We start from the raw sequence: 13,571 nt of genomic DNA, 5'->3' as shown, positions 1-13,571 counted from the left end.
CTCCTGTGAACTGGGAGGGGCTGATTCAGGCAGAAACGATTCTGACACCTGTTGAGGAGCCTCCAGAGATGGAAAGGGGTACTGAGAAAGGAGAACCCAGAGGTGGTGGTTAGCTAGTGGTACAGTTAAAAGGCACTACTCTGGAGCGTGCCCACAGTCACACCAGCTTGCCCAGAAATGCTGTCACTCTCGGCAAAGAACTGGGAATTCCTTCTCCCAGGCAACGTTTACTGAGTACCTACTATGTGCCAGGCTGTGTTCTAGAAACTGGAGATAATATCCTGGAACAAACAGCCCCTGAGTTGTAGGCAACAAAGGGACTCATGAAAAAAAAAAAAAACAAGATGACAATGCCCAGCACCGAATAAAAGCAGTCAGTGTCAGCTGGTTTATTACTCTCATGCAGACACAAGTGTTTTTAAAGAAGACTCTTGTTGGCCTGGAGTCCTAAGGAGAGACCCACCTCATAGGAGCTGTGAACTCCCACTCCCCTTCAAAGCGCCCCCTACCCTTCAGGTGGGGGCTTCCCTGAGGCCAGCTCAGAGAACTGGGCCTAGGGAGGGTGAGTGGGGAAGGGGAGTGGGGAAGGCCTCTCCGAGGTTGAGTTGTTGCAGGCTACAAGAACAGACACAGATGGGGCTGGAACTCAACTGTGCAGATGTTTTGGCGGCTGTTCAGAGGGTCCCCAGTGTCCCCCACCTCCACCCCTGTTGCAGCAGGTGCAAGGATGACTTGAAGGCAGTGGTCCTTCTAATAATAGAGTTCCTGGTCCCACCAGCCTAGGGGAGAGAGAGAGAGAAAGGAGACTCAGTGCTGGGGGTTTCGGGTGAGTATGTGGGAGCCAGGGGCTCAGTGGTGGTTTCATACGGCAGGTCAAGGGCTTAGAGGTCAAGTACTGGAAATCAAACATCAAGGCAGCAGCTCTAAGAAAGTTTCAGCCTTCCATCCCCTGGCTTCCAGGCTCCACACTCACTTCCTGGGCAACAGCGAACTCCAAGTTTCCGGATCTCATCATAGACAAAAATGAGGAGGCCAAAGGGCATGGGGACCAGCCACCACTGGTACCTGAAGGCACAGGTGAGATGGCAAGGTCAAGGCTACCCCCAGGTCTGTGTCCCACAGGCCCACCTGATGCCCACAGCTCACAGCCCCTCACCGAATGGGCATGAAGTTGAAGATGTTGGGCATGCCAGGGCAGTAGCACAGGAAGCAGCCAATGCAGACCTGGAACACGATGGCAATCACCAGGATCCTGTTCCTGCGGGTGGGGTGGGGTGGGACAGACTCAGACGGGTGGACTCGGGACAAAGACAGGCCAGGAGGAGATGGGGACTGGATGGACATCAGGGTGCTGGGTCAGAGTGCATCAGATAGAAGCTGAAGGGAGATGTTCTAAACACCGAACCCTGGCGTAGCTCACACCTCTCCCCCAATGGACGCTGGCCCTACACCAGGAGTGGTCAGTATCACCCCTTTAGCTGATGAAACATGGAGGGGCCAATTGAGATGCACGGGTAGGAGCTCTTGGCCAGCTATTGATCAGGAACATTAGCACCTGGCCCTGGCACATCCAGTGTTGGGGTCTGCTGGCTGCAGTAAGCCCTGGTCAAGACCTGCTGGGGCTCGGAGGGCAGGGTAGGGGTGGGGCTGCGGCCGGCTGGGGACACCTGAAGAAGCCCTGCTGGAAGGCAGAGAGGCGGCGTGTCTTGCGGATGAGCACGTCGGCAATCTGGCACATCTCGATGCTGATGAAGAACACAGTGTAGCAGGTGTACTGCTGGTACAGGCGCTGCCCAAACGTCTGTGGACCCAGAGGGAACAAAAGCAGCCTGAGCCCAGGCGGAGAGCCTCTGCAGCCAGCTGGGCACACAGGGCCTGGGGCCACGAGCCCCTCAATACTCTATCCCTTGTGTCAGACGCCGAGGTGGGGACAAAGGGAGTTGCACGGTCTGCCAGGTTTGCAGGACCCCAGAGTGCAGGGCCTAGAAACCTAGTCCAGTGAGCTTAGATGTCAGTGCCTGGCCAATCAGTAGGTCAGGTCAATTGCCTTCATAATGAAAGGAGGGATGCAGGATTTCCTGGGCACCCTAAAGGGAGCACCTGGGCAAAGGGAATTCGAATCCTGAGGCAGGGTATACAAAGTTCGGTGACTCCAGGACCCGAGAAGATGGCAAACATGAGCCAGATGGGCCTTTGAGGAATGCGGCACAAACCACATTTAGAGGGGGCAGCCACTGTTCAATCTGTGTCTGCAGTATAACTATTTCTATACATACCATTAATTGTGTAAGGAACACTATGCTCCAGGTACCAAGTGTTTTGCATGTATTCTCTCATTAAATCCTCCCAATAATCCTATGAGGTAGATGGGTGGTATTCAAACTTTGACATACATCAGAATCCCCAGAAGAATTGGTTAAAATGCAGGTCCCACCCCTAGAGTTTCTGACCCCAGAGGTCTGAGGGGAAAACTCAGATTTTCAAACAAGTTCCCAGGTGTTGCCGAAGCTGCTGGTCTAGGGACCACACTGTAAAAATCAATAAGGTGAAAGTCACCAAGACAAGACATGAGTATGCTATCCACTTTAGAGGTGGGAAAACTGAGGCACAGAGAGGCAAATGACTTCACCCAGTATCACACAGCTGTGAGGAGCAGTGGCAGACAATGAACCCAAGCAGTCTGGTTCCAAGATCTATTTTCTTAACACAACAGTAAATGTTCAAGGGGAATGTCCCGATCTGTCACTCCACAGGGCAAACTAAACACACCTGCCAGCCAGATCTAGCCTCTCTGTGCACCAGCTTTCACCTGAGTCAGACACACATGCAAATACTCCGTGTAAGTCATGCTGCTGCAGGGAAAATAACAGGATACTGGGGAGCGGGGCAGGATCCTGATTCCACACCTGAGATGATGTCTTGCTGTCAAGGTGGAGAGAGGACCCATCTATAGCTAGGGTCATCAGAAACGAGACTTTGGAGCTCGAGACTGTGGTGGGAAAGACCCCTTACCACAGAACTGGCAGAGAGCTTAGGTGTCCAGGAGGCTCTGGCTCAGCTCAGTCATGCATGGAGGAGTGAGTGTGGGCCACACTCAAGGAAGGTGGCGCTGGAAACTCAAGGGATGGGGGCAGGGGCTCACCCACTCCTGGCCATAGCTGTCCTGCAGATCTTGTAGGTGGTGGTCCTCCCACTGCGGCCGCAGTCCCACACACAGCAAAGGGAACCAGCCCTCCTGGGCCATGGCTGTGAAGTAGTCAGTGAAGCCAGCAAATGACTGGATGGCACCTGGGTGTGAAGACAGGGAGACAGAGATGGACAGACAGAGAGAGTCAGGAACACACAGAAATAGTAGCATGGAGACAGACAGGAACACAAACAGTGGACAGACAGAGAAAAGACTCCAAGAGAGATCGACAGTGACACGAGACAGGACACAGGGAGAGGCAGGGACAGACACACACCCAGAGGACCCAAAAAAGACAAGAGGCAATGACCCAGAGGCAGGGTCAAGGAGAAAGAGGCCAGAGACAGAGGAGGGACCCAGGGGCCCACAGAGGCCATCGTGTGCAGACAGACTCAGAGAACAACAGACACCCAGGATCAAAGGTAGACACCAAGATCCAGAACAAGGCAAAGTCCCAGGGAGAGACCCCACGGTGGGCGAGCAGTCCTGCAGGACAGCCCTGCACCGCCCCACCCCGCGCCCACAGGCGCGCACCGATCTGGAAGTAGGAGTAGGCAGCCAGGGGCTCGTTGACCAGTCGGTCCCGCTTTGGGTTCCGTGGGCGCAAGTGCATGATGTCACTCTCAGCCTTCTCGTATGCCAGGGACACCGACGGGAACTGGCCAGGAGTGGAAGGAACCAGGGTTGGCAGTTGGCCCGGGCCCCTGTCCCTGACTCTTTGGCCCCCCTCCCCCTCTGCAGTGGACGGGGACAGAACTGAGGTAAGGAGGTGAGACCCACAATGGTCACACAGTCACACCTGCCTGGACAGCCTGAGGCCAGCTGGCCCTTTCCACGTGTGTGTCCACATCTGTGCCGGTGTCCATCTCCATGGGAACGTCTGTGTTTATCTCTGCTATTGTGTGTTCTCTCGGCCTCTGTCTTTCTCCCTTACTCTTCCTCTCTGTTTCTCCTCTGGGCTCCTCTGGTCTTGACAGCTTTCCCTGTTGCATGTTCTGTCTCTCTCTGCCCCTTACTTTCTTTGTTTCTTTCTTATTGTTGTTGTTCCTGTCTCTTGTCTCATGCTGTGATTATGTCTCTACTGTTGCATCTCTGTGTTCCTGTCTCTTTATCTCTCTTTGTCACTATCTCTGCATCTCTTCTGTCTCTCTGGGTACCTGTGGTCTCCGCCCTGTCCCCTACCCGTCTGTTTGTGGCGGCAGAGTGTACTGACCGAGGACAGAGGTTCTGGGCACCAGCCTGCCTGGGCTTGAATTAGCTCTGTGACCTGGGGCAAGCCAGTCAAGTTGTCTAAGCTGCAATTAGCTCATCGGTAAAATGGGGGTGGTGAAATAAAACTCATCTCACAGAGTAGTTATGAGGACAAAATGAAGTAATTAACATATACCTGGCCCAGAGCAGACATTGTGTAAGTGCTGTTGACTAAATCTGTGACATGACCATGCATCTGGCTGTATTCGTTGGCTGTATCTGAGGCTCTTTTCTGTCTGTCTGCATTGAGGCCTATCTGACTCTGTTTATCTGTCCATGTCTGTTGGAGAATGTCTGCAATCCAAGCTTAGCCAGATAGCTGTGTCTGTTAAAATCTGTTTGTCTGAGTGTCCATATCTGAGTCCCTGCATATCCTCGAGTCTAACTGTGCCTACCTGAGTGTCCACCTGTGTGTCCATGTCTGTAATTCTGTCCGTGGCTAGCTTCCAGCCTGCCTGTGTGTCCAAATCTGGCTGTCTGTTGTGCACACATCTGTATCACTCTGAGTCTAAGACTGTCCGTGATGGTTTCTGTCTATCATGCCTGCCTGTGGGCATATGTCTCTGGGCACTATATGGGCGGGGGCACTGGGGCCGTAGACTCACGATGTCAGTACAGAGCTCTATGAAGAGGATAGTGATGCATCCAAGAGGCAGGGGCACACTGACAGTGATATAAATGAGATACGGTGTCAGCTCAGGGATGTTCTTGGTCAGCGTATAGGCGATGGACTTCTTCAGATTGTCAAAGATCAGTCGGCCTGTGGGGGGACAGCAGGCACCTCAGTGTTCCCCTAGCACATTTCCTCCCCCACCCACACTGCTGGCCCCCATCTCAGATCTGGCCCAGACCCTGCTCCACGCCTGTCACAATGGAGGCGAAGTTGTCATCAAGCAGGATCATATCCGCTGCATTTTTGGCAGCATCCGAGCCAGCAATGCCCATGGCCACGCCGATGTCTGCCTTCTTCAGGGCTGGGGAGTCATTCACACCATCACCTGTCACGGCCACGATGGCGCCCTGCAGGCAGTGAGTACAGGTGAGAGGGTGGTCAGTGACAGGGCAGCCCAGGGCCAGCCCAGCCCATCTGCCCGCCAGCATCATCAGGGTCGCACCAGTCGCTGGCAGCTCTCCACAATCACCAGCTTCTGCTGGGGACTGGTACGAGCAAACACCATCTCAGGGTGGGTCCGCAGTGCCTCGACCAGATCTGATGGGTCCATGTCCTTTAGCTGCATGCCATTAATCACACAGGCACGGGCATCCCTAGAAAGGGACGTGGGAGGACATCACTGGGGCCTCAGTCCATGTGGGGTGTGGGAAGAACTACAAGGAGGACATAAGGGGACTTACTTCCGGTTAACCTGGTCCACGGGCACACGGAGGCGGGCAGCGATGTCCTCCACTGTCTCACTGCCTTCTGAAATGATGCCCACGCTGGCTGCAATGGCCTTGGCTGTGATGGGGTGGTCACCTGTCACCATGATCACCTGAAGGAGGAACCAGCAGACCCCTGACTCCTTCAGATTAACCCACCTGTCCCTGTCTGCCCCAGTGGACATTCCTCAGCCACAGTGATCAGTTTAAGGATGAACATGTAACCGAATGTGGAATAACGGCCAAAGATGCATTCTTTTTTTGGTGTGATGGCTAAACAGGTGGGATGTTATTTAGTTGGAGCTGCTGGGTGGTGGTCATCTTTGTCCACCAAAATGGAGGACTGCTTGAGAATAAAGCCAGCAGAGAGAAAAGTAGAGCTGAGACGTGGAGAAAGGCAAATTCCTAAAGACACTGAACTCCTGGATCCAGCTATACCCAAACCTTCATTCCCCAGAACTTTTCAGTTCTTGAACCAATGTGTTCCTTTGTGGTTCAAGCTGTTTTCAGGTGAGTTTCTGTCACAGGGTGGCTCATCCTCAAATACTGTCATCCTCTGTTCTCACCCCTGCCTGATACTCTCCCCAGGGGCATACCCGGATGCCTGCTGTGCGGCACTTGAGCACAGCATCAGGAACGGTGGCCCGGGGTGGGTCTATCATGGATACGAGTCCCGCAAAGCACAGGCCACTGGTTGGAAAGTTCATGGCCTCTACATCGAAGGCGTAGCCATGTGGGTAGTCCTTCTCACTCAGGTAGAGCTGGCAGAAGCCTGACCAAAAAACAAGAAAGTCAAACAGGAGTCCTGGGTGAACCCTTCCATAGCAAAACCAAATGATGAGTAAAATAACCACATCTTGCACCAAGAATCCGTGAATGCCTGACCCTGTGCTGAATCCTTCATTCTCATTACACTTAGCCCTCTGTATCCACAACTTCCACATCCACAGATTTAACCAACTGCAGATCAAACATATTCCCAAAAAATCTCCAGAAAATTCCAGAAACACCTGAGTTTGCCACACAATGACAACTACCTGCATAGGTACATCTTACCTAGTGCATTAGGCACGCCAAGTAATCTGGAGATGATTTTAAGTATACAAAAGGAAGTGCACAGGTTATATGCAAATACTACACCATTTTACATGAGGGATTTGAACGCCTGCAGATTTTGGTATCTGTGGGGTAATAAGGGTGTGGGGGGAATGTGGTGGGTGTCTTGGAAGCCGTCCCCTATGGACACTGAAAGACGACTGTGTTGGAATTTATCCCCACAACCACTCTGGGAGTTACTAGCATCCTCATATTCCAAATGAGGAAACAGGTTTGGAGAAGGGACACTGCTTGCCAGAGGTCACACACCAAGCAAAGTGGAAGATCGAGGCAAGGGTTATGGAAGTTTAAGGAAGCAAGACAACACTTGGGAGGGGGTCAGAGGTCAGAACAAGGATTGGGGAAAACCTTGAGTTGAGGCAGAGACTGGAGGAAGTCGAAAGGTCTGGAGGAGGATGCTGAAAGGCAGACGAGGAAGAAAACAAGGACTGGGCATTGGGGTGGGGGTGGGGGGCAAGAGTTGGGGAAAATCAAGGGATCACAGGTTGAGTCAGGTGAGGTAAGATCCAGGTAACGACAGGTTGGGTGGAGGTAGGCATTGACGACAGGGATCAGGACTGAGATAGGGAAAGTCAAAGTTGAGTGTGTAGATTGGGGCAGGTCAACTGTCGAACAAGGATGGGAAAGGTCAGGGTTGGGGCTGGCCCAGAAGATTGGGCAGGGTATGGGGTCTCACCCAAGACGCGTTCGCCCAGGCCTCCCAGGCTGAGGTAGGCAGTCTGGAAGGCCTCCCGCCATTGCTCATCCAGTGGCAGCTCCTGGCCCTTGATGAGGATGGAGCTACAGCGCTCCAGCACGCGCTCGGGGGCGCCCTTCATGACAAGCACGTGTCTCGGGTCTCGAGGGTCCTCCAGCGTGTGGATGGACAGCTGTGGGCCGAGGAAGAGGCGGGGTTGTGAGCGAGATCAAGGGGGAGAGGCGGGGCTTGGGGAACTGAGGGGCTGACAGCGCCCAGGCGCTGCGGGAGCAGCCTTGAGTGGGTCAGGGAGGGACTGAGCGTGAGGGGCTTGCTTACTGGGCAGGTCCTTGGTAGAGGCTGAGGGTTGGGGAGGACCTATCGGCCTGGATAAGGGCCTGGGCGTGGGGAACGGGAAGAATTTAGGTCGGAGTTGGACTGGGGCGGGATTTGGATTGACAGCTTCTCCCCACCGAGGGCCTGACAGCTGAGAGCGGGCGGAGTGCCCGGGCCCACGCTGGGCTTTGGCTGTGTGGAGGGAGGGGCCTGAGAGTGAAGGCCGGCCGCAAGCCAGCCCGGAATGTGGGTGGGGCCTTCGGTGGGCGGGACTTGTGGTGGGCGGGACTGGACCGTGGGCGGGGCCGGCCGCGGCGGGTGCGCACCTGGAACTTGTTTGTAGAGTTGAAGGGGATCTCGCAGACTTTGGGGAAGCGCTCGCGGTAGCCCATGGCATTGCCCAGCGTCAGTTCGGAGAACTTGAGCAGCGCTGTCTCCGACGCGTCCCCGATCACGATGCGCTGGGAACGCGGGAGGTGTCAGGGGCGAGCCGGGCTGCACCACCAGGCTCCCGGGATCCCCAGGCTTCGTCCCCCGACTCCCCTGAACGCCCGCTGCTCTCACCTTGGGCACCGGCACTGCGTCCTGGCCCGACTTGAAGGCAGCACGGTTACACAGGGTGAGCACGCGGCACAACGCCCGCCACGTCTCCGAGGATTGGTCAAATGTCTGCCCTGGAGGCCAGGCATCCAGGCTGGGGCTGCGAAGGGGCTCTCCGGTACCAGAATCGAGTCCCCCAGCCCCCTAGATTCAAGACTGAATCCCGGCCTGGGTGGGACCCACACACCTCCACATACCCCGGGGCAGAGCTTTCTCTCCAGACCCAGTATCAAGTCTCTTCGGAGACCCAGTAAATATCAAACCCCTTCACAGACCCGGAGCTTAGCCACCCAGGACCTAGCCTTTGCCTGATGACTGCTGGAGCCCCTTCTCCATTAATGCAAAGCCTTCCCCAGACTTCATTCATTAACTTCAGAGCTCCCTTCTAGATCTCCACCATCTACCAGATTCCGCCCAGCCACTGTCCCCCACCCCCAACCCCACACCTGACTGGTCTTCTGTAGTGTCCGCTGAGTGGATGTGGTTGTCGAACCACAGATGGGACACAGTCATGCGGTTCTGAGTGAGGGTCCCCGTCTTGTCAGAGCAGATCACCGAGGTGGAGCCTAGTGTCTCCACTGCTTCCAGGTTCTTGACTACACAGTTCTTGCTGGCCAGCCGCTTGGCTGTCAGGGACAGGCACACCTGGTGGAAGGGTGGGGAATGTAGGCATGGGGATCAAGCCTTGCTCCCCACCCCCACCCCCACCTCCCTCCTTTCTCAGCACTGGGGATCCTTTACCCCAGCCACAATATGCAGCATTAAGCTGCCACAGAACTGCGTGCACAGCACCCCCCTGCAAAGACTAGGCTTTTTCTTGCCTCCAAACTCTAGTCCACTCTGCTTTCCACTTGGGATGCCTCCCCAATCTGTCCAGATAAATGTAGTCAGGCCCCTCTCTAAGCTGTCCTAGCTGAGATTCTGTAATTTCTTATCAGCACAATCAAAGTAAGAAAACTAACATTCCCTAAGTCTCCTCTTGGACTGGCCCAGGACTGGGTGCTCACTGTGGAAGGCTGCCCACAGCAGCCTTCAACACCCAACCTCAGCCTCCTCCTGCCAAAGCCCTTCCCTGTTCATCTCTGAGTGTTGGATGTGTGGCACAGGACCCAGCCCAGAGCAGCCCCAGTGGGTGTTTGCTGAATGGATGGGATAGGTGGAGAGATGGGGGTGGGGAGGAGGAGAAAAGGTGATGGAGGATGGATGACAGATAGGGAGAGGATACAGGGAAGCCTGGATGATCGGAAAGACGAATGGACAGGCCTCTCAGCTCACTGCACGGTTCTTCTGTGTCCCCAGCTCACCGTGACAGTGGCCAGCAGCCCTTCAGGTACATAGGCTACCACGATGGCCATGAAGAAGACCATGGCCCGCAGGAAGGTGTAGCCGATGCACATGGCCACTATGAAAAATGTGGCACCAAAGAGGATGGCCAGGCCTGCGATGATGTCCACAAAATGTTCAATTTCGATGGCGATCGGCGTCTTCTCATTTTCTACTCCTGAGGCCAGTGATGCGATTCGTCCGATGATGGTGCGGTCGCCCGTGTTCACCACCAGGCCCTGGGCGGTGCCTGCAGTGGGACCAAGAGGGTAACTCAGCATCAGGTGAGCGGCACTGGCGGGGGCGGTGGGGGTGGCGGGCGGCTTGCACAGCAGCAGCGTGAACCAGAGGAGGGACAGTCATGGAAGGCACTGGAGGCAGTAGGGGGAGCTAGAGAGGCGGCGTGACCCAGAGAGGCAGCGATCACCTCAAGTGGGGGAGTCAGTGGGTCTCAGAATGAAGCAGAAGGGGGCAGTAGAGGCAGCAAAGAGCAGTGCGGAGGCAGCGTAGTCATCTGGACGGGTGGGTGGGGACCTCACAGACCCTCGAGGCACATGGTGGAGAAGAAGGCGATGTTGCGGGTCTCCAAGGGGCTCTCATGGGTGCACTCGGGTGAGCGGGTCTGCGGCTCAGACTCTCCAGTCAGCGAGGAGTTGTCCACCTTGCAGCCCTGGGCCTGGAGGATGCGGATGTCGGCCGGCACTCGATCCCCGCCTTTCATCTCCACCAGGTCGCCCACCACCAGCTGATCTGCGTTGATCTGGAACTTGTCCCCGTCTCGGATGACAGTTGCTTGCTGTGGAACCAGAGCACTAGAGTTGAGGGGGGCAGGGAGCAGGGGTGGAAGTTGCCGCGTGCAGTGGGAAGGTGGGGAGGTGAAAGCAGGGAGAGGTGAGGACCTGTGGGGAGAGCTGGGGCCAGGGGATGAAGGGCTGGCTGGGCCTGATGGGAGGAGCCACAGAAAATGCCAGTGGCTGGGGGCTGGGGGCTGGTGACCCACCTGGGGGACGAGGTTCTTAAAGCTGGCAATGATGTTGGTGCTCTTAAACTCCTGGTAGTAGCCAAAGCAGCCGGTGACCACGACCACGGCAATGAGGGCCAGCGCCAGGTACAGCTAGGGGAGGCAGAGAGGGGTGGGGAATGACCAGGGGCTGGAAGCTCCCTGCCTGAGGCCACTGCCTGCTTTCTGGTCCCCCTGGTGATTTCCTCCAGGGTCACCTCCGTGGTTTTCCCCACTCTACTAGGAAGCCTCAGGCACTATGTCCTGTGACCTGTGTCCCTGTCCCCATGAGCGTCACATCCCACATCCAACTGCCTGTGCTCGCTGTGGGCACAGACCCACTTCCCTGGCCCTGTGGCCCCATGCCCTGGGACCGTGCCGCACATCACTGTGCAGCTTGGTGGCACGTGTCCCCTTTTCCTGTGCCCCCCAAGTCTTGTGTTCTGCACTGTCCTCTGCCCCATGTTTCCATGTCCTATGTTCTCTGTGTTCCAAGGCTCATAGTCCATATTTTCAAAATCTGTGTGCTCCTCCTTGTCCCCTGTGCCCAACAGTCTTATGCCCTCCTGTCGCCACTTCCACGTGTGCTGTCGATCTCATGCTCCATGTTCTGTGTCGCCCACAGTGTCCCAGGTCCCAAATTCCAGGTCCCTCCACACATCTATGTACCCTTGAGTCCCCATCCTGTGTCACATGCCCTATGACTTTCAATCCTCTGTCCAATATCACATGTCCCAGGGCCCCCATGTCCCTTGTCCTGACCCTGTCATGTATCCAGTGTTCTCTTGTCCTGCATCTCAATATCCTTCATGTTTGGGTGCTCCGTGGCTAATAGCTTGCGTGCCTCCATGCGCCGTGTCCTGAGTCTTGTGTCCTCATGCCCTTGTGTCCCCATGTCTGAGTCCCAGTGTCCCCTGTGCCCTCTGTCCTTGGTCTGTCTCATGTCCTCATGACCTCTGTTTTCCAAGGACTGTGTTTTGTTTTGTTTTTCATTTTAAAGTCTTCATTGAATTTGTTACAATATTGCTTCTGTTTTATGTTTGCGATTTTTGGCCCTGAGGCATGTGGGATCTTAGCTCCCCAACCAGCAATCGAACCTGCACCCCCGGAATTAGAAGGTGAAGTCTTAACCACTGGACTGTCAGGGAAGTCCCTTCCCAGGACCATATCTTAAGTGTTGCATGTCTATGTCTTCCTCCCTATGTCCTCCATCTCTGCGACACAGACTCCCCTGCACCCGCTGTGATCTTGGGTCTGTCTCTTAGCCCAGTGTCCTTCAGCCCACATGACCCACGTCTTAAAGCTGTTTTTCCACGTCTGTAGATCTCCATCCTACATCACTCATATCCAGAGTTGCATGCTTAATGTCCTCTGTCCCCCAGGTCTCTGTGTCCCAGATCTGGCTCCCAGCACCCGTCACTCACATTGTCGTCTGTGGTGAGGTCGCCCTCGCTGGCCTGGATGGCAAAGGCGATGAGGCAGATGGCAGCGGCCACCCACATGAGGCACTGCAGACCACCCGCCAGCTGCCGCGCGAATTTGACGTACTCGGGGGTGCCCCTCGGCGGCCTCAGAGCATTGGGCCCATCCCTCAACAGCAGCTCAGCAGCCAGGCTGGCAGACAGGCCCTGGGGATGGGCGGGGTGGGGTCGTGGTGGTCACCAAGGGCTCTCCTCTCATTAACAAGAGCTCTTCTGCCTCTGTCTCTTTCACCTGCCTCCTGCCCCCTCTCTGTCTCTTCTTGCTGTCTCTGTCTCTCTGTTTCTTTTTATCTGCCTCTCTTACTTGTCCCTTTCTGTTTGGCCTTTTCTTTTCTTCTTTTGTCTGCACTTTGTAGCATGTGGGATCTTAGTTCCTCGACCAGGGATCAAACCCATGCCTCCTGCATTGGGAAAACAGAGTCTTAGCCACTGGATTGCCAGGGAAGCCCCTGTTTGGCCCTTTCTAATGTTTTTATCTCTCTCCCCCTCTCCTTCCCTGCACCCACCTCTCTGTCTGCCCCAGCTCACCTTGGTCGCACTGGTTTGGTATTTCTGTTCCAGCTCCGGCACTGACAGCTGGTGGTCATTCTGCATGGATGGAGCACCACACTCACTCTCTGTCTCCTGGGCCCCTACCCTTGCCCTCGCCCAGCCCCGCCCAGGCCCGCCCAGCCCCTGCTCACAATCTCCATCTCCTTCTTCATGTTCTCCAGCTTTTCCTTCCTCTTGCCCCCTCCACTGGCCGCCTTCTTCTTGCTCATCTTGGCCACCATGTCCCCACCAGGGCCAGGACCCAGCTCTACCTGGTGCAGCTCATAATTCTCCTGGGGGCGGGGGGGACAGAGAAGGCATCAGATCCCACTAGAGCCCCTGCCTCCAACCTCCACCCCCCTCCCCAATCCCTGACCGCACTCACTGCCTTCCCCATGGTGCCCAGTGCAGTGCCCTCCTTTGTTGAGACCGAGCCCAGGGTCTGGACCAGCCCTGATATACCCAGGGAGGTAGGAGGGTGGAGCAGGACAGGCTTGATTACAGCTGATTACGGGGCTCCTTGGAGTGACCTCCAGGCCCGGGCAGCTCGGGCCTTTCCTACTAGGCTGCCCTACCAGCCCAGACCCCATTGCAACCTGTTCCTGAGATCAGGGGCCCACTGGGAAAAGCCATCCTGACAACAAGAGGAATAGTAAGAACATAAGGTGCTCATTATGTGCCCAGCACTGTGCT

General features: G+C 55.6%; 1 protein-coding gene across 1 annotated transcript; it reads right to left on the bottom strand.

Moving 5' to 3' along the window:
- Nucleotides 1–661: 661 nt before the first annotated feature.
- Nucleotides 662–13,275, bottom strand: ATP4A (ATPase H+/K+ transporting subunit alpha). The gene is made up of 22 exons (XM_005908192.2): nt 13,264–13,275; nt 13,031–13,171; nt 12,876–12,935; nt 12,291–12,494; nt 10,867–10,980; nt 10,410–10,662; nt 9,848–10,116; nt 8,990–9,188; nt 8,508–8,617; nt 8,270–8,404; nt 7,608–7,800; nt 6,412–6,587; nt 5,792–5,928; nt 5,554–5,704; nt 5,290–5,458; nt 5,044–5,198; nt 3,722–3,845; nt 3,143–3,288; nt 1,668–1,801; nt 1,157–1,258; nt 974–1,065; nt 662–779 (listed from the first exon to the last, which is right to left on the bottom strand). The coding sequence occupies exons 1-22, from the start codon at nt 13,273–13,275 to the stop codon at nt 751–753; spliced, it is 3,105 nt and encodes a 1,034-aa protein (XP_005908254.1). The 3' UTR covers nt 662–750.
- Nucleotides 13,276–13,571: the final 296 nt, after the last annotated feature.

Source organism: Bos mutus, chromosome 18 (genome assembly GCF_027580195.1).
Source record: "Bos mutus isolate GX-2022 chromosome 18, NWIPB_WYAK_1.1, whole genome shotgun sequence".
In the NCBI taxonomy this organism is placed as follows: Eukaryota; Metazoa; Chordata; class Mammalia; order Artiodactyla; family Bovidae; genus Bos; species Bos mutus.
The sequence above is the reverse complement of the archived record's forward strand: the minus strand, read 5'-3'. Positions and strand labels throughout refer to the sequence as shown.